Genomic DNA, 25,538 nt, shown 5'->3' on the forward strand with positions numbered 1-25,538 from the left:
TTGTTTGATTTGTTTTCGCTTTGTTGGTTTTGTGGGTTGGTTGTTGGGTCTTTCTGGGTTTTTTTTATTATTATTTAAAATGGGATTAAGTTAACAGTTAATTGATGTCCAGTCTGTAACTTGCGGGACTGTTATTTTCCATGTTTTAGAGCTCTGAACAGTTTTGTTTACTTGAGGGTGCAAAACTACATGAATGTTTTGCAAAACAGAAAACAAGACCTAAGTAGCACTGAAGATAAAGAAGTGCTCAATGGGCATTAGTGGTCAAACACTACTAATGTCTATTGCTAAGCCGAGTACCTCTTTTCAGCTATTTTTAATCCCTCTGCTGATTTGTCTAAGCACAAGAATTTAAAACAGTCATGTACTCCAATCTTTGAAAGGCTGAATTCAAAGTACATCCATCATAAAACTGTTATAGTATTTTTTTTTTTGCTTTACTCAAGTACAAAGCTACTGACTTTATAGCATTTCAGACCAACTGTTAAAACAAAAATAGAGTATGATCTGAAGGTTGGGTCAGACAGCACTTTGTGTTGTGCTAACTGCCTTTCCACAGCAAAAATTTTAAGTTACATTGAATCTAATGCAGTGTATTTATCCATCCATTCGAAATACTACATTAGGGGGCAGACTAGAACAACACAACTTTTGTTACTTAAAAATATTTTCATTAAGCATATGGCAGCTGTAAAGCTGGCAAACATTTTAAGGTATTACTGGATTTTTGACATTTTAAGTTAGCCAGAAATGCAAGGTAATTGTTACGTGTTTAAAGCAGTTTATACATGTGATGAAAGCTCCTTAATGTCTTCTCTCCCAAACAACAAAATTTTTTACTTTTCTGCTCTTGCCGCATGCAAAAACACACAAATTTAGGAAGCCTGAAATCTGCATTTACATCTTTGGCTTCTTGCAGTTGATACTGGCCCATGACTGAGCTTCAGCATTCCTTAGGAAGCACATTCAGCAGCAGAAGTAGGCAACTTAGCTGATACAACTTAAACTGAAAACAATTGCAGGTCAGAAACAAAAAGGTGCCGACGAACCATAACAAACCAGAAGGAAGAATTTAATACAGCAACAATAAAGGGCTGAGGGAGGAAGAGCTGATGTTTAGAAGGATCACCATCAGCCACCTCTGTTCAGTATTTAAGTCATATACTTGCTAGAACGCAGATGTCCGAAAGGCCCCTGAACAGTGACCAGCTCTGTTTCTCTGCCAACTAAGACAATGCAAACACAAATTTTGTGCCCAGTGCACAACTCAGTCAAATTCTTTATTCTTGCATGTAACCGTGGAACGCAACTACTAAGGAAGATCCTTTCCACTTCCTGCTTTATCCAGTCTTCATCTTCATAATTTCAGGTGTGTAATAAGTGAATCATTGTAAGGATAAAATAGGTCAGATTTATGTTAAAATTAACTTAATTTTACCTATTTATTTTCAAGTTCTTTTGAGCATTCCAGATATATAACTGCCGTATTTGCTCTAATCTTCCCACAAAACATTTCTGTATATTTAATACTGTGTTTGTGGGCTTCCTGGCATTTCACTCCTGCTGAGATCAAGGGTACTTTGATCTAGAGGCAGATATTACCTGACATCAAAAGGCTGTGCTACTGAGTATGGCTTTAAAATAGTCTCTTCAATTTTATTCTTGTCAAGGGTAAAGTAAACACCTGAAATATGAGCCAAAAGCCTGAAACAAATTTATTTTGGTCAATTTAACTTTAGAAAACTTTTTTTGAATCAGCAGGCAGAAAAGATTCCCAGGCAAAACTACTTCATAGGGTACCAGTACCCAAAAAACCTGTAACAGAAAAACATACTGTACTACTACTGTTCAAGACAGTAAGCAACAGGGCCAAGACGCAGAAGAGGATTCATATATTTAACGTAGCTAGCTAATAAAATTAAGATACCTGATGTCACACTTCTCTGCAATAGCACTAGATGTTGCAGTGCAGTAAGACTGAAAGGGTGGATTATTTTAACAATGCATGAACATGAGGGAACTGATTTGGTCTTAATATGGTACTAATAGAAGAGAAAGGGATCTTTGAGTCCCTGTGTTAAAACAACTGCACCAGTAGCTGGCAGAGAGCAGCAAGGTAGCAGGAAGACACAAAAGCAGGAGCAGAGTGCAGAAATAAGAGGTTGAGCACAGAAATGTTCCATTAACGGATGTGCTTGAACCTCTCAGAGGGGGCTCCAATTCTCACAGCCTCTGTGAAAGCCATGAAGAGCTTCCCTTTTTGATAGTTAACCAATACTGAAGTACCCCTAGTAGCAGTCTTAGTCCTATTAGATACAAAGGGGTGTCAGTATGGCCTGCGCTATAGATGTGACATGCCTGCTGACTAGTTAAATTGATTCAAAGATTCAGTTCAGGTTCCCTGGGAAGGTAAATAACAATCATCAGCTGAAACAAATCAAGCTGAAGGCAGAGAGAAGATTCATAGCACATACCCAATACTATCACTGACTTCATCATAAGGAAACCATCTGTTAAAATATAAGAGTCAGAAAAAGGAGTATGACTGTGTTAGTAATGGGAAGATTTCCACAGAAAGAGTCAAAGCGGAATCATTATTGAAATCCAAGAAAAATTACAACATCTGGATATTTAGAAAGGTCCCCAAAGACAAATCAAACTGAAATTTGTTAATAAAACCAGCTGATCGAAGCTTTAAAATACATCAACTTCACTTGACACTCAGTTACAAACATCTAGCCAAACACTGAGTAAAAAATGAGTGAAATAAATTGGAAGGAGTATTTAGACTACCATATAATGAGTCCTAAATATTTTCCAAGAAACCAGGGAGACAAGCTTTAGCAAGTTTTCAATTGGCTCAGATAAGTGAATTGAATAAAAAAAACTTGAGCCGGGGGGGCGTGGAAATCTGGAGAAGAAACTTGAAACACTAGCTACTGCAAAAGCCAGCTGCCAAGTTTGGTCAGAACATGGGCAAAATTAGACAACTGCAGCACCATAGTACAGAAGTGCTGTCAGAGCACCAAGCTAAGAGTTTTCATGAGAACTGCCTGCTCAGTTGTCTCCAACTCCTACATAATGTTGTCTAACACTGTTCTGCATAGTATCTAGAAATCAGATGTCTGAGTGACAGCTTCCAGCACTGACGTAAGCTTGCTATTAAATCAGGGAATGGGAAGGACACCACTGAAATGAAAATTACTCATCTACCTCATGTTAAGTATTACACTAAGGGAAGACAAGGTGCTATGGTTAAGTGGTCACTACCGAAGCACATACATCAAGTGATCTGTTAGTCAAGTGCAAGTATATGTATTTCTCTGATCAAATAAGCCCCCTTTTAATTTTGATGACAAGATTATACCAGAAAAATTCTTTAGTGTCAGCACAGTACCAATGACCTAAACATGAACTCAGCAAATTAAGTATGAAGCTATTAAGACGCTGACTTCACTGGCATATAGAGATTTTTCTACAGACTGCTTTTTCCTGTAGCCAAGGAATAATTTGTAAAACCCTAGTTAGTTCAAGCTAGCATCTAGAATTTCAGTATCTGAAGGGCTGCCAAATTTACATTTGCTTCCCACTCCCCAGCTCATGACGTTTGTGGTCAGACACAGATTTACTAGTGAAAAAAAAGAAAAGACCTCTAAGTGCCACCACATCCCTCTACCTCCTCCCAAGGACCATCCCCCAAAATGCTCCAGCTCTAGTTCATCCACAGCACTACCAAAGACTTGCTGGTTCCAACCACCCAAGCGTGCTGCAAGCCCAGTTTCTGCCTTTCTTTTTCCACCCCTAGAAGTAGTGTTGGGGAAAAGCCTTCAAGGAAAAGTTGGATCTTGTTACCACTGACTCACAGAACATGTATTCCAGAGCAGCACTGGTCTGTAGTGCATTACTGAAAAGCCTGCTGGTTTAGGACACACTGATCCAAGCAGCCTCAACATAAAAGGAGCAGAAATAAACGAAACTCAGCATCGTATAAAACATCATTTCTATTTTCAGAACTAACAGCTTAAAAAAAAAAAAAAAAAAGACAAAAAAGGCCATTTTCCTATCTATAACTCTGCCTAAGTTTCCCTTTGAAGTCTCCTATCTTTCACAGCTTTAATATATTTTACACATGGCTTTCTCAGAACACCTCCAGATCACAATTGTTCCAGGTTAGGTTTGAAATCTAAGGGAAAGAATTACACTATGCTCATTTATGAAACAGTGTATAATTATTCAGTGTCTTGCTGAAGGCTTCATTCACAATTTCATTCCTTCATTAGTATTCATTGAGCAAACTAAGTCCTTTCAGCACTTGAATATGTACATGCAACCAAAAACTGAGAAACTGTAGACCTGTATCACTTTTTCAATTTCAGGTCACTTTTTTCTTCATTTCAGCTACCTACCAAGTTGTCCTTTTCTCAAGTACTATTAACTTGCAAATATTGTATAAGAGTGAATTTTAGCACTGTAGTTTAACTACAGTAAAACTTTTTGCCACTTCCATATTCCATTTGACATTAAGTGTACTTTAAGGGGAACAACAAAATAAGAGAGGGTTCAAAGCAGTGCCACAACGATGATTAAAGGGCTGAAGAACCGTACGTTCAAAGAAAGACTGAAGAACTTAGGTCTTCTCCCTGATAAGGAAAAGGCTTGAGAAGACCTCATCCAGTATCCCAGTACCTAAAAGGCAGCTACAAAGTAGACACTTTTTTCACAAGGAACCACATGGAGAGAACAGGCAACACATACGTGTTGCACTGGGAGACATCTTGATATAACACTTTTTTTACAGTGGAAACAATCATTCAATGGAACAACCTGCCCTCATCAGCAGAAGTTTTCAAGATGTGATTGGACAGGGTGCTAGATAATCTCATCTATGCTCCCTTTCTCAAGGACAGTTAAATCAGATGATCTTTTGATGTCCCTTCCAACCTGCTGTTGTACAATTCAATGATTCTGAGCTAAAGAACACCTCCTTTGCACATCTCAAAAGACTTATCTCCTTTTTTTCCTGCCAGTTTTATTGAAGCATGATAATTTCAACTTCCAGTATCATCTGAAAACTAGCGCCCCGATATCAGCCTCTGCAGAAGGTACCACAGTTCTGATTAGTTCCCCATACCTTTACCACTCACAGTTCAATATAACTATCAAGAGAACCTATTATAAGTGTAATTTCTTCCTGCAGTGCTTAAACTTGCTTTTTCCTGCCCACTCCTTAGGAATTTTCCTACTTTACTGAAGTCTGATTCATAGTTTATATTATAAACACTTCAATCTTGTTAAATTTCATGACAGCTAGAAGTTACAGATGTACAGATCTATTGTAAAAAGTTGTTTTCTCAAAAAATTACAACTAGCTTAAACAAATCACTTCGCTGATATTATCAGTGAATTCCATTCTCCACTTCTCAGCTCAAAAGTACAATTCTCATCCCTCGCACCAGCAAAGCCTGAAGCAATTGCCATATCCTATTCTGTAATATGGCCATTAAATAGTTCAAATACCAACAGGTGAAACAGCAGGCAAAGCTCCTGCCACCACAAGAGGTATTACTGATTACCCAGTCAGTGCTCTGACACTTTACCAGAGGTTCCAATAACCCTGGCCAGCTGCCATGTACAGAAAGTATGTTATCAAGAATAATGGACAGAAGCAAAACTTTCTAAACTAAGAAAACACTGGCTGCCCCTTCCTTCAAATCTTTACATCAAGAAATAGATATTAAAGATATAGGACCAGAGTAAATAAGCAGTTTAAATTTACCTTCCATCAGCAAGACTGCAGGCTTGGTGTATCTACTTTGATAAGCTACAGAAATAACTATCCAAAGTTTACAGGTTTATTAACATACAGGGACGCTTCATAAGAAGTCTAAGTAATTTCTTTTCTCAAAAAGGATCTCATTTTCTGCTTCTCTTGTTCACACCCAAAAAAGAGATTATCGATGAAAGCAGATAAAGATCAGAAATATGATGACCATTTATATACATTTGGCAAAATGCTTCAATAATGATGTACAATACAGTTAAATGCTCTCACATGGCATTTCTTCTGTCTCTAGAAAAATACAGCCAAGGATCTACAACTTACAGATGGAAAACAAATACTTTTTGTTACAGGAACTCTCAGTCACTTATAGCAAGACTTGACAGGCATACTTACACTGCAGAATAGGTAAAATTTGTCCTAGTGAGGCCATATATTCTACAGCATGTACAGTATTACCTACCTTGTGCAAGCATGTTGAACTCCAAGAACAGTGCTATGTGATAAAGCTCCATAGCTTCTTCAGCCCTAGTCATGTTTAGTTTTCCTGCTACAAGAGCCTGAACCTCACTTAAACTGCCCACTGAAGGGCTGGAGTGCAAAACTGAGAGGTCCACCACATCTGTATACATACAGTTCAAAATGACCTTCGCATATTTTTTTGGTATGATAGATTCATCCAAGATAATTCTAGTTGGAGTTCGTAGAGTTCGGTCTGTGATTTCTTCACCAGTTCTTATCCTCCTCTGCAGCAAGTGACGAAAAAACGGAGACCGTGATGAAATAATAGCTTTATGAGCTCTGAGCTCTTCATCTAGGCAGTTCTGACTTCCACTAAAAGTATCAACTAAGTCAGAGTTGGATGAGAAGCTAAGAACCACATCGTAGTAGCACATGTAATCAAACAGTGCACGCATGTCAACATCTAAGGAATTCGGTGTTCCAAATTCTTCACTAAGCTGCACAAGGATATCAACATTTTGGAATCTTGAATCCTCCATTCCAAACTCGCCTGTATAAAGGTAGTGTAACAAAGCAGAAAACATAGGCATATCTATGCCAGCTGTGTTAATATCCATTATTATTTCTGCCCCATACTCCGGTGAGGAAGAAAGCAGCGTCTTGAAAAACGGACACCTTGCCGCCAGTATCGCACGATGCACAGGAAAACAAGTTTCTTGAAATATTAAGTCTACATCAGTACAATATTTGTACTGATAGAGTTCAGCCATATCTTTTTGTAGCGTCCTGGCTTCTGGTCTTGCCAAATTAGCTTGTAGATAAAGCTCTTTTAAGGCTGATGTCCCTTCATATTCTTCCACTAATGCATTAACATCTCTGACATCCCAGCCCGAGAGAAGTTCACGCATCTGCTTGGCATGGTCAGCAGATCGGCTAGATTTCCGACGCTTAATGAATTTCTTTTTGAGAGTGGCAAGACCAGAGGTTTTCTTTTTCTTATCTTGAGGTTTCTCATGGCCATGGTCAAGGCTATACAGCTTTGATTCACAGCCGTACCCTTGATGAGAGTAGGATGATGTCCCTGAAAGCAGAACGGAAAATTGAACACATTTATTCCTTACATTTAAAAGGAAGGTCCATAATACCTAACCAGTCCATTCATGTCTGCAAGTTACATAGTCCATCAGATACTTCAAGTAGCTGAAAATCAGACTGAAGCCTCATCTGATCATTAAGAACAAAAATAGTTTGTTTCTTTGGGTCTTTTTGCATCTACAAAGTTTATCCTTTTAAAAAACAAACTCAATTTTAAGAACAAAGTGCCAGTTGATGTAGCTCTGTAGCATATGATACACTTACCTAAAGACAAAAAGAACATTGGTCATAATGTTACAAGTGTCATTGTATTAAACGAAATAAAAATTAGAGCATTTTAAAAAACTTGTATGATCACAGCAAAATAGTAGTACCTCCCCTCACCCCCTTCAAAGTGTTTTTCAGACTCTGTTCTTCTAGCATTAAGTTTTATTTCAACAAGAAAAGCACACCTGGCATCATATTCATGGTCATAAGACAAAAAGACAAAAGGGAACATAGTACCAAAAACTCAGGGAAACTGAGGAAAATAAATTTGCACTGAAAATTTAACAAGAAAGAAAAAATCCTGTCATGTGATGGTCAAGTAATGCCAAAAGCTGAACACATAAAATGGGCTCCTCTCCACAGAGCTATAAATGCTAATTTGTGCACCCATCCCATTAAAAAGAATGTGGAGAATGAACCTTTTACTGCATTATTGAACAGAGCATTATACAATGCAAAGTAAACAATCATTTTTCCCCTCAAAAATCATTTATAGAGAATTGATGTTATGAACCAAACACGTAATGAAATAAAAACAGGGTTCCCCTCAACATTCTGTGTTACATGTTTGACCTATTCCACTAAATGAACCTTGACCATTGTCACTCTGAGCCTGGCTGCATGTAAAGCAGTACTGAGAACAATTTAGTAAGAAAGAGGAATTAGAACCTGCATTTCTAGAAGCAATGGAAAACTGAAGTAATGTTTTAATAAAAGTAGTTAAAAGCATAAAGTTTAAACAGAAGCATGATTTTCACTTTAAAGGGTTATTGCCTAATTTACTTACAGAATTTTCACCCTAAGTCAGGTGGCAAAAACCCTCAGATGTGACAAGAAAAAAAATGACAAAATCTCAGCTACTACTTTCAGACAACAGAAGCGGGAAAAAATCCCCAGCAACACAGAAGGAAACATTTGCAAGAGGTATGCAGATAAATAACATGTGCAAGTTCATCTGAAATAGTGTTTGTCCATATTCTGTTTGGAATAGCCAATATGTTTCCATTAGTACTCCTGTAGCTTCACTTCTTGTGGGTTTCAGATCTTTAAGTTCAATGTATATATAACCACCAGAGTTTTTGTGGTCTTTTATAACTTGTTCTATCATTGCAGTTCCACCTGTTTCAGGTGCATCTGATGTGGTGTTACTTTGCTATATTTTGACAGTGATGTTATGGACCAAGCTGTCAAAAGACAGTGCTTTTAGTTACCACATTATAACTTTTTGAAAGACAGAGGAGCAATTCAAAGTTGCATTTTAAGAGCACAGGAACTGCAGCCCTCTAAGACTCTGTACACTGTTTTATTATTAAGCCTAACAAAAATTCTAAACAACCTCATACCTTGGCTTTTACACCAAGCTAAGTAAAACTCCCCAAATCATGCACTGCAATGGTTTTACAATTTGTCTACTAGTGAAAACTTTGAGAAGGAACTTAACTTTCTTGGAGGAAAGACCTCTGACTATTTTATTCATGCTACATTAAAATTTTTTTGATCAGGCAACATGTTATTAATCATATTGAAATCTGAAGATGTTAAAAAGTATCCATTTAAATGAACAGCAGTAACTCAAGACAATTTCAAAGAGGCTATGCTTCAAAATCCACCACAAAAATTCTTTCCACATGCTGTACTAGGTATTACAATAGAAAAGTAGAGATTCAGCTTCCTGATGACGAAGTCTAGCATTTCTGCTCCATTTAAAGAGCATTGATTATATTTCACAATGAAGGTATAACTATACTTTGGTCACTCTGTAATAATAGATTCTGCTCCAGTACAACATGCCAGATCATTTTTATTTGAAGTACTTGAATTCTAAATGGCAAATTTGAGTATGCAGAATATTCTTTTACATTTCACTAATGAAAAACTAGGACACTGCCACTCTCAATTTTTTCCTTCCCTGACGGCTGCTGTGAGGTATTACTTGCACATAAATCACCACAAGATACTAAAATATCTTTCAAACCTTTGTGTACCCTGAGCTGCTAAGAAGATTTAACTTCAGAAGTACTACAAATAGTGCTATTAACCCTTACAAATAGATAAAACTGCTTAAAAGCGGCTACTTCATTTGCAAAAAGCAACTGCAGAAAGAGAGATGTACCAGCATAGCCTCTCTCAATTCACATCAGCTGGTGGCTTCATATCCCTCAAAAGAAAAAGTTTTGAGGAGCCCCTTTATGACCTGTCTGCATTCCTTCATAATGCAGAAGCTTTAGAAGTAGGAAATAGAAATTTATTCCTCACTTCTACATCAAAAAGCCTTCATCTATCAAATATGGTTAAAAAGCAGTAGTCTAGCCCATACCTAGCTTTGAACAGATAAATATTTACATGGAACAGATGACTGCCAAAACTACTTTTGCACTTGACAATGAATAATGGATCTGTCTGCAAGCCCACACATTTTAAAATGTAATTATGTAACTATATGTAGAAGTAACCATCTTGAACAGATGTACCACACTAGAAAATGGTGTGAAATTGTCCTCCTGAATGCTGTAGACAAAATGGCAAGGAGATGACTAGATACGCCTTTGCCACAGAGAAAGTGTGTTTTTTTACAATGAGAGCACTACATTATTTTTACTGATTTATGTCCTCTTCAGAAGTCATAAGCAAATTCAGCATTCAGTCAACTAACAGCAGGAGCTCATCCTACGAAACTACTGGGCTTTGCCAGATCAGTTCTTGGCTTCTAACATTCATCCTGCATTTACGGTGTAATACACTGCAGTGCTTCAGTGGTAAAGCTGCATATCTAAAACAAACCAACAGCCCTGAATCCAGTTTCCAGGAATAAGGCAGCTAATACATATTTGCACTTCTTATAATTCTAGTCTCCATATTTCCAATTTTCCTTTGGGGCAGTAAATAGATCTAATGCTTTCTACAGAAAAAGAAAAAAGAAAAATATGAAAAAAGTAGAAGATGATTTAGCATTAAAATGTGATTATTCTGACAACTGATGCATTGATTTTAGGATGCATCTATTTTTTACTGAAACAGCTACATAAGCCAATCATCCCAACAAGAATCCATATAAGAAAGAAGAATTCCATGAAGCAGGAAGAGATGAGGTTGTGATGTAGACAGCACACTTACTCTACTAATGCACTGATGTAAGTGCTAGCATAACAGCAGAAGATTTCAGCAAGAATTTTACTGAAAAATCATTTGACTTCCCGAAGACGAGACAGCACACACTTTTAGACCTTCCTCAAAAGAATTAAGAACCACAATTTTCAGTAAGTAAGGGGGATCAGTAGATTTATCATGACATAACACATTCCTATTTTTAATAATGATGAGCATCATCAAAATCTTCCATAAGCCAAGCAGAAAGTTTCTGGGGAATTTGATGAAGGCTTTGGAATTCTCCCCTCTTCAAATCTTCTCAAAAGGTGTTTCAGCATGCAGATCTGCCTGTTTTCAGGTCTGCAAGAGCTTCTCTTCATTCAATACAGGCAGATAAAAACACCAAGACACATAATAAAAATATATGGGCTGTGATTATTAGAAAGTATACATATAAACAGAGGCAAACCTTTTACTAGCATTACTTATATATAGAATAAACATAAAGCTTTTAGGGGGACTTTACAGAATAGATAACCAAGAGGTGAGTACTAAAAATTCCCTGGCATACTATGATGGCACATGCAGAATTTTTAGCCCAGAACATAGGGCTTTACATATAACAGCTTGTGGGCTGCTCTCTACACAGGTCTCCAAAAGTTAGGAGTGTCAAAGGAGCTGAGAAAAAGAAAAATTACAAAGAGAGATTTTTTTTTCCTCTGCTAAGAATATCACTCTATTTTCAGCGGTCAAAAATGAACACTAAATATCAATAACTATTTATTCAGTGTTTCAAGCCAAGGCATAAAGGAGTAAAGTGTTTATAAATTATTTATGTTATTTACTGCTAAGAGCATTCTTCAGAATGTCAAGGCTAGGTTTTTTCCCAGATATATCTTCTCAAAAGCTGTCTTCTTTTAGATTCATCACGTAACTATTTATTATTTATAGTGTGACAGTACTTAGATCAACACCAAGGTCTTTTTTGCACTAGACTTGAAAAGCACATAAAAGGTAATTCTTGTTCCAGTTATGACTGGGATAAGAAAATAATTTCTTAAGGCACTTTAAACTCATATCCAGTAAAGCAAAGTCCTTGATTGTAAGCAATACTGCTAGGACAGTAAGTATTCCCCTGTAAATAGAGAATGGGGAAAGGACAGGAGAAAGAGTTGTCTTCAACACCGCTTGTTACTTTAACATTCTTATTATCAGAGATATCCCTTCTAGCAATAAGGAAGTGATAAGCTTATATTAAGCATAATGCAAATACTACAATGAATACTGATAATCAAGTTTTATATGATTCAATACAGTTTCACAGAAAATCTGAGGAAGAGTAGAAAATGGTAGACAGATTTAAAAGACAGCAACTGCTCTTGAACTGGGAAAAGTAGCATGCATGGTTTAACTATCAAAACCTCTCAATTTTATTTAAATAACCTATTTACTAGCAAATGACAGATCAACTCATTGCAGATACATAGGACAGTTCTGAATTTTATGCATGACTGAGCTTGAACAGATTCAAACTGGAGACCTAGGAAATAAAAGCTCTGCATAAAATTACTGCAAGCAAATCAAATCCAGTACATACACAATCCAGCAAGTCACTTATATAAGTGACAAGATAACTGAAAAGAGATTTACCTATGAATGTCTGCTGTGCCTGTGAATTTGCCCCTACCCTCGGGGAACATGAGTGAGGGTAGTTAGATGCATTAGCACCCATTTTCTTCAGTCACTCAGGCATTCCGCCTGCCGGCTCTTCAACATATAATCCCATAATCCTTTTAAATCTTCAATCCCAGGTCCAGCATTCTGTTCCTCCATTTCTGAAGAACAAAAATACCAATAAATTACTTCATTATTCTTTCTCAGTAGGTATTATGTGATTCAGATAAAATAAACTCAGCCTCCAGTACATATCATTTTCATAAATTAAAACCTCAAACATTTCCAAGATCTTTTTATTTAAAGGATTAAACCAAGATAAAAAATAATTTATTTGCCAAAATAATTTTTAATTTTCCACATCACTCACAAATCAGTATGATAAACTGCAACAAGGAACAGGATGGTTATCAAACTTTAGGTAAGAGATCTTCAAGTAGGAGTTGGTCTAAACTAAATGTGTTCCTTTAACTAGACCAAGGCTTTTCATACATGCTGATACATTTGCATATTGTTATAAAAATAACAAACTGAACTATAATAAGAAAGCAGAATAAGCCAATTCTATTGGAGGTTATACCATAATCACTGCTTTCAGCTGCATTTTGATTTCATACCAGTTATGTAGTTCTTATTCAGTCCTACTTAAGTTTAAACTAGTACTAGAAGTGGGTTTATAACAGGCATTTATGGTAGGTTTGTAACAACAGATTTAAGCATTCACCTGCTGTTTTATTAAGCATTTGAAAACATTTTAGGAAGTCACTTCTGAGGAAATTTGAAAAAGGATGCATTGCTAAACATACAATAAGCACATTGTAATTTATTCCTACATTAAAAGTTTTAAGGTATCAGGTATCAACATGGCAAAAAGAAAGGTACTAAAATGAAGAACCGCCTACTGCATGTGTGTGCCCCCATCCAAAACACACACAGGTAAGAACAATACAAAAGTAAAGTCCAAGACTCTATGCAGTATTGTGAATATGTAGCTAAATTCTACCATGTTGTCACAGGTGTACCTATATTTAGTTCCCAGCTTTATCTCCTTCCTCACTCTACCTCTGGCATGTTGAATCAATCAAGTAAAAGCCATACAAATGTATGTGTTTCATGGAAGCTGCAGCACTGTTTCAGTTTCTTCTCCCTGCTTTAATAATGTGTTTATTCCTGGTGTGAGGAGTTCAGAAGAGGGAGTTACCATGACACTGGGAAGGTGAGAAATGATTCTAAGCCGAGAAACACCTGGTCTCTTAGCCACAAATGAAATATGCACAGCAGATCCTGAGGAGCAGAAAGTGAGAGAGAGAGGCTACGAAGGAGAAGGCTGCAAATTGTTGTAGGCACAGGCATGAGGGATAAATACAGTGCCCCAGGATTCAAAGGCTGGTAATATGAAGAGCAGAGAAGGTTCTGGAAGCCTGGTGTATAGACATAGGTATGGAAAAAGGTGATACCACAGACATGGGACTAAATAATTGCAGAAGCCTGACAGAGTGAATGATTCCCAACCACTTGATGCCTTAAGAACAAGTTCCCTAAAATCAAGCCTTTTAGCACTTGTGGTCTATGACATCAGATCGTTTCAAAAAAGAACCACAACACCTCACACTAATGTACAATATAAGCAGAATCACTGCTCTAGAGATCATATAGCCCAGGTCCTCCTCACACAGCTGCAGCCTGCTGACCACTAGCTGAATTCTGCTAAGGCAGGAGACCCAACCATAACAACACAGCAGCTTTCCAGGTATTACAGAAGCCAGCTTGAGCCAACCCTATAGGCCTGCAAATGCAGAAAAGGAGAGCTCCTGCCCACCCTAGATGGGTGGCAATGTCTCCTCAACTGCATAGAATGCTGTTTTGCTTGAACACGTGTCTATACAGATACAGCTTGCTACACATCAGGAAACAGAAAACCAAAATCACTTCCTATATGAATAGTGAGCCTGCTCAGGATGAAGTTAGAGCCAGAGCACACACAAAATGGACATCACCACACCAGAAAACACCAGCAAATGTCAGCAAACACAAGCTGTTGGATCCATGTAGTCTTAGTCAACGTATGCACTCATTTTCTTCCTTGTGTAAAAATATGCTAGCTATTCTAAAATAGTCAAATACATACAGATGCAAACTGCTTCCCCGTGCATGAGAAGCTCCCCTAAGAAAAAAATAGAAAATAATTTCATTAAAACAGTGACACTCCAAATGATCTGTGTACTCACACAAAATAGGTTGCTTAAACGTGCTGTTAATTTTCAGATGTAACTAGTTACATTCAGTACAAGCTTTGTGGAGGTTAGGAGTCATCTTTAAGTTTGAACACCAACTCTCTCACAAATAAAGGCCAGCATATCCCAACAAATTCCCTTTTCTCAGCTAAAATTTGACTTGGTTGGTTTGGACAGGGTCCTGGAATAATGCCATTACTATTTCACTTTCTTCTTCTATGTTCAGCTGCGGTGTAATTATTTGTCTAGCAGAAGCTGACTAATACTTTGCAGTTCTTCCCAACAAGGGAAATAGCCTAGGAGCTGAGTAAAAGAGGATGAAAAACAAAACAACAGAAACACAAAACAAAAAAACCACAACAAACAAACCAGTAGGTTTGAATTTTTTTTTTGTTAGTAAGCACTAAATATACACAACCAAGTCTTAGATTTGAAATTAATACCTTCCACCTCCCCAGAAGACACAATATGCTACTTTGCAATACCATGAGCACTCAATGCTTGAATCTGCAAGGCAACAGGTTTTAAATTCACTGGAAAATGTAAACACCATAAAAGGTTCCTAAAATATCAGATACATAAAATAATTTTATTCAGAAACTTATTGCAAGAACACTGCTACATGTTCAGTCAAAGTATCACACAGAATTCACTTGCTAAATTTAAAATACGTAACCTAAGTAACAGTGTAAAACCAGTGTCATATATATGTCCCTTTATACAAACTATATATGCTTACTATATACATATATACATTTATATAAGTAAAGCCAAATACGCCAGGGTTCAGTGAAGGAAAAATTTAATGCAGAGTAGGCACTGTGGTCAGGCACTTAAGAGATGCCAAAACTTCCCATGCCTCCTTTCGAATGTAACCAAGCACTGCTTGGTCGTGGATATGCTAGCTGACTTGCGTCTTGAAACACAATGTCCTTCATAAAGTGTACTGTGCCCCGTGGTCCAAAAATGATCATAGCTTTAGTCCCCCTACTGTCCTTAACCTGATGTATTAACTAAAGAACAATCTTTGTATTTCTTATTCATACATTCATAGAATGGTTTGGGTTGGAAGAGGTCATCTAGTTCCAACCCCCCTGTCATGGGGAGGGACACCATCCACTATACCTGACTGCTGAAGGCCTCATCCATCCTGGCCTTGAACATCTCCAGGGAGGGGGAATCCACAACTTCCCTGGGCAACCTGTACCAGTGTCTCACCACCCTTACTGTAAAGAATTACTAATATCCTGTCCAAATCTACCCTCCTCAAGTTTCAATGCATTCCCTCTCATCCTATCACAACAAGACCTTGTAAAAAGTAATTTTCTGGCTTTCTTGTAGGCCCCTTTCAGGCACTGGAAGGCTGCAAACAATTTAAGCTGGCAGCAGTGAACAACTTCTTGGCGGAAGCCCCTCCTTCCTCTCTGCATTCTCATTTTCCCTACCTCATTTGTTCTGGTCCAAATACTCTGTGAACCAGATAAAATTACCCACGTTAAAACCAACCTAGACAGAAAGTCTAAACAATATCACTTACACGAGTGGGCTGTTTCATGTGATACTGTAAATCCCTGCCAGCACAGGTGGAAAAAGAAAGAGGAACATAGACACAGGCTGCTAGGGCTGGGATAGCAAGCATATTTGAATCGCTTTAGGAATTTAGGTGCCAGTCTCTGCTATTTTCCACTTCAGCCTCTACACTAAACCTAGCCTACTGTTATCAAGTAAAATGCCAAATCAAGAACGGTCCTGTTTCAGCTTAGCTGATGAGTTAATTTAATTTTAGCCTCAGAATACAGTCATGGAACTTTCTGTCTGTTTTAGAAGCTACCATCAGGTGAACTTTTTCGCAAGAGCACACAAGCTAAAGGACTGAATGCATTAATGGACAGCATATCTTTAAGAAATTGTGTAATTGGCAAGTAATTCCCTGTTGAAAAGAAACAACTGCAATTTTGAAGGATAAGCTGATTATACAGCTTGACACACATGCAAATCCACACAAAGCCTATTTTGACTATTTTTTAAAATCCAGTCAAGCAATCAACATTAACCATTATTCAAAATTATTTCAGTGATACAACACTAAGATGCAGCTGATACAGTTCTGGTTTGTATTAGTACTGTAAGTACTGTACAAAAATGAGAAAAGGCTAACATCCTTCATGACTTGGGTTTAAAAATATGTTATTTCATGATTTATTACATTGGAAAAAAGAAAATCCAATAAGCAAAACATCAGAACTTAAGACACATCAGCAGTTACAGGCACAAGCAGGTAAAAAAAAGCAGATAACAAGATTATGAAAGTGACTGCATTGCTTAATGCTATGCTGAGAATCACGTGTCCCAGCAATCACAAAGAACCCTTTCTTAGTTAAGTATGAATTTTAATGCACTTTATTTTTCATTAAGTAATACACTTCTGCATTACAAGGTTATTTTAAAAAACCCACAGTAGTTCTGACTTTTTGTCTGGTTTTGTTGAGAAACATAAAACTGAGTTATAGGAGCAAATAAATAAATAAAATAACCTGTAGCATTTTTCAACATGTCCCCTGAGGAGTCAGAGCAAAAGTTGAAAGAACTATATTCAAACAGAGTATAAAGGTGTGCAGTCATGAAGGTAATTACACTGGAGAAAGTAAGAACATTGGGAAGCATTCTGGCAGTTGCAAAGACAGAATGTCCAGGAAAAGCTCCTTCTCTCAATACTGTCTTTGCAAATAGTGTTCCAAGTAGGATTTTTGGTGATCGGTGAAGCAATCTGGAGCATCATGTGAATGTGTCACATCCTGGAAATGATTACATAATGTCATCAGTAAGGAGCAACAGGTCACATCACTAACAGTACTGCCAAGTACTGTTAGTGGGACAGCAACATATTTATATTCTCCTAAATAGAAGGTTCCAGTACCTAAAAAAAAAACCTAAATACATAAAGCACACACAGACTAACCAAATTACAGTAGTACAATCCTGCACAGAACAGGAAGCTTCTCCCAGGTAATTTAAATATTTTCATATACTGGCAAATGAATCTTGAACTCTGTACATGACTGGTTCTTGCAGCTGGTTGCAAGCACTCACTATTTTACCAAAAATCTATTCTGGTTGATGACACTCACATGAAAGACTTCACTAATATTCCTGAAGTTCAATTCAGAACAGTTTTTCTAGCAAAATCAGCAAGAATTCATTTATTGCCCTCTAGGACTCTCTTGAAGTGAAATGACAGCATATATTCTTCAACAACTCAATTTTTTTTAGAAGTTCTCTTGAAAGGAGTATTATCTGATTCAGACACAAAAGATCATTAAATCTACTTTGAGAAAATCAGAGAAATTCTATCCAACAAGTCTTTATTGATACCCCTGAACAGAGCAATTAGGTATGAACATATCCATTTACAGGGAAAATGAAGATAATTAATTTCAGCCAATCTAGAGTAGCTGCAAGATATTCTGACATATTGTGATCTATTTTGAGGAGTCTAAAGGTTTTTCAAAGGACCTCTTCTGAACAAATTAAAACATACTCTTGTTTTTTTAACAAAGGCAGATTCTCTTTGGTACAATAAATCTGTGAACATACCAGTTAGTTAAGACAGTGCTGTGGTTTAACCCCAGCTGGCAACTAAGTCCCACACAGTCAGTCACTCACCCACAGTGGGACAGAGAAGAAAATCAGCATAGTAAAAGTGAGAAAACTTGTGGGTTGAGATAGACAGTTTAATAGGTAAAGCAAAAGCTGTGCACACAGGCAAAGCAAAACAAGGCACTCATTCACCACTTCCCATCAGCAGGCAGGTGTTCAGCCACCATCAGGAAAGCAGGGCTGCATCAGACGTAATCGTTACTTGGGAAGACAAATGCAGTGCTGAGCATGACATCCTATAATATGGAATATCCCTTTGGTCAGTTGGGATCAGCTGTCCTGGCTGTGCCCCCTCCCACCTCCTTGTGCACCCTCAGCCTATTTTGCTGGTGGAGTGGTATGAGGAGCAGAAAAGGCCTTGATTGTGTAAGCACCGCTCAGCAGTAACTAAGACATCCCTGAATTATCAACACTGTTGGGTCACAAATCTTTAAATATCTACCTCCCCACCAGCTACTCAGTCTCAACAAGTCACTCTGGCCTGGCCCCAGGCACACAGGCAGAGTCCTCCTTTAAAGCCAGTGTTTCTGAGGCTCAGGTTTCAGTGCTGGCACTGCCTTTTATTCTTATCTCCTAAAATCCACAGTCACTCTCAGGTGTATTCTGCTCACTGAAGCAGGCAGCAATACAAAAATCAAGCTAGAAAATTCATTGTGCATGGTACTTATACAACGACTGACTCATGCGAGAGCTTGTAAACTGGTTATGGACTGCTGCCACCCTGAATAAGCTTCAGCAGAAAATTTAAAGTGCCACACTGACTTCAACAAGTAACGTTTATATCACAACATCCGATGCCAAGAAAACTTTCTATGCCATGCACTACAAAGATTTTAGCTGTTTTGAAGATGGGTATTCTAGTACATGCACATGGGAGCACATAAAGTAGCAAAACACACTAATGTTGCAAAGCTTCCCTCAGAAGCAAACTTCAGATACTTCAACAAACTATCTGAACTCTCAAGTTACATCAGTAACTTGAATCTATGAAATAGTAAAAAAGACAACTCACATATACTGAGGACCAGTGCCACCTCTAATCTTCTGCTATGAAATTGAGGCGCACATCAACTTAACTCTGAAACACTCCTCGTAGTTTTTGTTCACATGGAAAATTTCTGTTGCACAAGCACCGTTTCAGAGTTCATATGAAAACCACATCTTGTTTCTGGAAACTCTCAATCAAGGATTTCCTCCAGTGTTCCATATAAGAACTAATTCTAAAACATTGTTCATCAGTGACCTGGCTGAAACTCTATTCCATAGGATATGCTCATACCTTGAAATTGGTTAAAACTAGTTGGTTTGGGTGGGGGTTTTTGTTTTGTTTTTTAATTGCCACTGACATGACCTATGCATGGAATATTTTATCAAGGACTACGTTATGGAGTCAGTTAATTACCTACCTGCTGCACATGAAGGACTCAGTGAAATTAATTTACAGACTTAAAGTCAAACCAAAACACAACAAAACCAAACCCTCAAAATCTACAAACTTTTGCTTCATTGGTACCTTCAGTAATACCTATACTTAGACTCCATGCAAGTGTGGTGAGAACTAATGCTCACAAACTTTGAAGAGTGTCCTCTCCAAAACCAGAGAAATCCATTTCAGATGAAATAGAACATATACTTTCCTAAACGATAAAAGCAATCAATTAAGGAAGGAAAGCCTTACTCAGAAAACCAGTCAAGTAGTTAGTCTACAATTAAGTTGGAACGTTGTTTACATTTTCCCCTTGGCAAGCAAAGGAAGTTGTTTCTTCCAGATTTCCTGCATAAAGATCTTTCAGCATTTCTGAAGTATTTATTTTTTGTCCTGTAACATGCACATGCAAGTTTTACAGAACAGTCAAAGAAGCATTTCATACGGTAACATAACAAGTTGTTTCTAAAAACTGAAGCACCAGTTCATTTATATATTTAATTCAGCAACATCTATATACACCTCATGTGTACAGACTTTAAGACCGCACAGTTATGAGAGCCTGTGGGGTGGGTTTCTGTTTAACTATTTACTAAAGCAAATCTGCCCTTTAAGCAGACTGACAATATGCCTTAACCCTTCTTTCTCCCTCCACAACATCTGATGCATGTAAAACCCAGTCACAAAACTGGCATTTTCTAATTTAATTCTCCAGAAAAATAAGTTAGTAGCTAAAATTAGAATGAGGAGAGAAGGGAAGAAGAGAAGTAGATCCCCAAGATGGTGGTGGGGAAACATCTAGACTGGCACAAGTACGTTAATCCAAACTGGCAAATTTTGAGCTAGTCATCAACTATGGAACTATGCAGTAACAAAATTACTTTAGATATTGTCAGTAAGGAAACTAAGATGTCTTCAGAAACTTGTATTAAAACAAGATTTATCTTGAAGTGGAAGAGCCTTGAATAGTATGGATGGATCTTTAGGAAAGCTTGCTTTAGGACTGTACTTGAGTAACAATTTTCAGGAACTTTGAAATTTAAGCTTGAAAACCAACTTCAATTAAATGTCCACATTACAGCATCAAAGATCCTGGTTAAAATGCAGCTGAAGACAAGTTGCTGTGACTCAGTGCAGAAATACATACAAGAGTCATCTTATAAGGGTTACCAAGTCTCCTGGTTTGCGTCTAGAAATACAAAGTAGTATCACATCAGAGAGGAGATAATCTTACACTGTATGACAACCTCTCTATGCTAGAATGATATTTCGCTGTTTCAAGTCTAAATGCACGTTTACAGAACTGTTTAATAAAAGATTAAACCCTACATAGATTTTAGTGAGCAAGAAAGAATCAGGAGGTACTTTTTGATCCAAATAATGTACCTTTTTATAAAAGAAAAGGCAGAAAATTATTTTCTTGAACATTATCTTTGGCTATACAAAAAGTTCAGACAAGTTGCGATTTCACAATTTAAGGCAGTAAACATACATCCTTACGCAAAATCTAGAAAAGTTAAATCCCTGAATCACTCATGGACATAAACTGCAGAGTACATCAGGAGGGTGGGGGGCCTCACCAGCAACTTCTGAGGCTGTTACCTACATTCCTTTGTAGGAATTATGATGGTTGCATCCAGATCACCAGTAACAATTGTGCTTCTCAGGAGCTGAAAAGTACTGACAGATCACAGAACCGTCTTCATTCATTATCAAGGCCATCCTTACACTGAATAATAAGACACTTTGTGTCTCATTTACATTCTGTCAACTCAGCATTCTTCTACCATACCAGTGTCTGAAGTAAATAACCCATTTCAAAAACTTCCCAGAGGTACCTCATTACAGACTGTGACAAAAGTATCTTCAACTGTCAGCATAAGCTGTTTCATTGTATCTCGTTGAGCAGTACTTAGTACTAGAATTACTCAAAAGAAATTCAAGGCTGAAAACAGATTACTTTCTAGTTGGCCTTCTAATTTTCTCTCTGCATAGCCTCACAATAACTTTATTCCAAAGACCATCAACTCTTCTTTTTACCCTGAGTTGCAACCAAATCTCTCTATTCTTCCCCATCAACTTGTCTTTCTGCACGTGGGGATGGCCTGATCTCATGCCTTTAAGACTTCCCTCTTGAGCAGTATCCAGCCTTCCTGGAGTCCTTGGCTCTTCAGGACTGCCTGCCAAGGGACTCTCTCAGCCAGTCTCCAAAACAAGCTAATGTCTGCCTGCTGGAAGTCCAAGGTGGCAGTTCTGTTGACCCCCTTCTTCTCCAACAATCAAGAAATCTATCATTTTGTAATCACTGTTCTCAAGACAGTCCCCAACCACTATGTGTCGGTGTGAGCTGAAATTCGCCCCCACCAACAATAACCAGGCTAGCTCAGTCTGGAAGCAAATGAAAAGCTGTATTTACAAGCAGAGTCTAAAATCTACAATGAAATGCAATGAATATGTACAAATATACAAAATTCACAACATTCATAAATATATACAATCAACAGAAAAAGCACAATCGATCTCCCTTTGCTTCCCCCCAAGGGGACCCTCCCAAAGGGGCCTCTCTCTCCCAGGAGCTTCCCCCCCAGACCCCCCTGGACAGAGAAGCAGAGTTAGTTAAGCAGAAAGTTGTTAACTTAGCTGCCAAGGTCAGTACGTGTTATCTTCAGCCAGAAGAGAAGAAGAAACAGCAGCCAGACAGCCCAGCAACTGCCCCCACTGCCGAACGCAGAATGTGCCGAATGCCTACTTTGTTTTGGGTAATAGTTCTTAAACATTTCTATCTATCCAATGGAAGTGTTTAGAACAATCGTTATTTTGCTTTCTTACACCCAATAGTGACTTATTTACATTCTTTCACTTTCTCTGTTCTGAACTTTGCAAGGAAAAATTAAAAAGACAGTTTCAAACCATCACACACTACATCACCCATAAAGTCCTTCTCTGCTTGCAAACAGCAGGTCCAGCAGAGCACCTTCCATCACCAGCTGCATCAGGAAGTCATCCTCCACATACTCCAGGAACTTTGGGACTGTTCCCTCTCTGCTGTATTGTATTTCCAGCAGACATCAGGGAAGTTGAAGTCCTCCATGAGAACAAAAGCCAGCAATTGTGACAATTCTTCCAGATGCTTAAAAAATACATCCTGAACAGACTCCCATCATAATATGCCTTATTGGCCTTCCATCTCATTCTTACCCAGCGGATCCAGAGGAGGGCCATGAAGATGATCAAGGGTCTGGAGCACCTCTCCTAAGAGGACAGGCTGAGAGAGTTGTGGTTGTTCAGCCTGGAGAAGAGAAGGCTCTAGGGAGATCTTATAACGACCTTCCAGTACCTAAAGGGGGGCTATAGGAAAGATGGGAAGTGACTCTTATCAGTGAGTGTAGTGATAGAGCAAGGGGTGTTTTAAACTGAAAGAGGGTAATTTGATTAGGTATTAGGAACAAATTCTTTACTGTGAGGGCAGTGAGACACTAGAACAGGTTGCTCAGAGAGGTTGATGACCCCTCCCTGGCAGTGTTCAAGGCCAGGTTGGATGGGGCTTTGAGCATTCTCGTCTAGCGGAAGGTGCCCCTGCCCACAGAAGGATGGTTGGAACTAGATAATCTTTAATGTCCTTTCCAACCCAAACCACTTCATGATTTTATGATATGGTATCTAAAGCACTTCCCACTACATAACACTGAAGATCTGAAGTCATGAGGAGACTCGTCTTTAAATCTCCAAATTAGCATACTGAAATAATCCTGTATCAAAGAGGACAGACTATAAATAAAAAGGCTCCTGAAGATGGGAAATGGCAGTGACAGCAGCACTAGAAAGATTCTTTAAGAGAGGGTTGGGGTTTTTTGGTGTTTGTTTTTTTTTTTTTAATAAATTCCACTCTTTACAATTTACTGCAGTGGACTGGAAACAGGATATGATACATAAGAAAAGCAAAGATGGACAGAAAAAAAAACCCTAACCAGCCTTTCTAATACAGAAAGAACTGAACGTACAATGAATTCAATGTCATATAGAATATACAATATGATCACTGAAATTGGACAAGATCTATATTTAAGGACTAAAATCAAATAGTATTTACAGAACAATCAGACATATGTATGGATAACAGCTAGCATTAGAATGCCAAGTTAAAAAATAAATCAAGTTCTCTAGAAGAGATGTAAGCCTCAAATCACAGAATCAACCAGGTTGGAAGACACCTCCAAGATCATCAAGTCCAACCAATCACCTAACCCTAACTAATCAACTAGACTATGGCACTAAGTGCCTCATCCAGTCTTTTCTTAACCAGGGACGTCAACCCCACCACCTCTGGACAGCTTATTCCAATGGGCAATGACTCTTTGTATGAAGAACAACTTTCTAAGATCAAGCCTAAATGTCACGCACCCAAACTTTATTGAAAGTTTATTCTTAATCAGCTTTGGTTGATGGGGTTTTTTTTGTTTGGTTGGGTCTTACACATTTTTATCACATGAATTTTTCTTTCTCCATTTAGAGAAATAGTTTGAACTCACTGATGACAAATCCCCAACAGGGTGAACACATCTGCAAGCCCACCAGCTGTTACAGCAAACATTCTGTAGTGTTTGGTGCAACCCTGCACAACAGTTGCATCCAGTGGAGCAATCAAATTGGATTTAAATTTAACTATTCAGTGATGTATGTTTTTCAAGCCAACTCACTTCAGTCCCACCTCCAGCTCCCCCTTACTACCTGACTGTGTGTCTACATTGTGCCAGCAAACAAACTTTTCATAGCAATGTAATGATCCAGATCAGGGACCTGATCTGAATTTATTTTGGTTTAGTGGTTTATTTTTCAGACGGAGCAGCTTCCTGCAGTGCTTCAGGGCAAAACCATGTAAAAAGCTCCACCAACACAGCTGAAAGCAAAATGCTAAAACTTTACAGAACTTCAGATAGCAAGGCATGAAGTAAGTGTTGCATATGCTACTGTTGATATTCAACTCCTTCTTAGCTGTCCTCTTGCCCAATTCTACTCTTGCCAACAAATAATTTTCACTGCTGCTACACAAAATGTTCTCCTAGTGTCCATTCATTACATAGAAAGCATCTTTACAAATGCCATCCTTCTTGGGAGACACACAGGACAGAATGGATAGTCACATAATACAAGAATAGCATCAAACTCTGCATCTGCAGTGCCTTCTTGTTATAGTTCAGACATAATGGTAAGCCAACATATGAAAAAGCATTCTACAAAATCCACAATAGCTTCTGTCCAAAGATTTAAAGACTGAGAAGCCTTATTCTTAAAGAATCTAGGTAAAGAAACAGATCAGTAACTACATGGCTCACTGGAAGCTCATCTAACACTCACATCTGAAATAGGATTCCCAGTCTCCACTGAATGCACAATGTTTGTGCATCAGATTTCCAGACCTGTGAAAAAGTAGTACAAGCCATTGACCTGGTAATCAAAACTCATGTAAATATGTTCAAGGAAAAAGCCAAAACAAAACATAAAAAGTTTAGAGTCAAGACTGAAACTCACAGTTTTATATCATGATTTGCCATAAGGGCAGATTCTAATTATTAAGAATACAGTTATTTCTTCTTAAAAGAAAACTTACACTTTAGCTATAGAACTTTTGTTTGATTGCCCTAAAAAGCAGCCAGTCACAACTATCCTAGTCATCACTGTGCAGCCAAGACATCAGAATACACTCCTCTTCTTGCATGTGGTCTGCTACATCAAGACCAAACTAGTATTAGAGGGGCAGGGCTTGTGTCACACCTCCTCCTATGGCTCAGTGCAAGACTACAGGATACCACAACACCAATGCAGCCTGCAGAGCAGGACAGAGGAAGACATTGCCCAA

General features: G+C 38.0%; 1 protein-coding gene across 2 annotated transcripts in view; it reads right to left on the reverse strand.

Annotated features, from left to right (window-relative positions):
- BTBD7 (BTB domain containing 7) overlaps nt 1-12,422 on the reverse strand; it is a 28,246-nt gene extending 15,824 nt beyond the window's left edge. For both annotated transcript variants that reach the window (XM_054400566.1, XM_054400565.1), the window contains exons 1-2: nt 12,341-12,422; nt 6,243-7,322 (exon numbers count right to left, since the gene is read on the reverse strand). In XM_054400566.1, coding sequence (XP_054256541.1) covers nt 6,243-7,322; nt 12,341-12,422 — 1,162 coding nt within the window. The remainder of the gene's footprint in view (nt 1-6,242; nt 7,323-12,340) is intronic.
- Nucleotides 12,423-25,538: the final 13,116 nt, after the last annotated feature.

This window comes from Indicator indicator, chromosome 4, assembly GCF_027791375.1.
Source record: "Indicator indicator isolate 239-I01 chromosome 4, UM_Iind_1.1, whole genome shotgun sequence".
Classification (NCBI taxonomy): Eukaryota; Metazoa; Chordata; class Aves; order Piciformes; family Indicatoridae; genus Indicator; species Indicator indicator.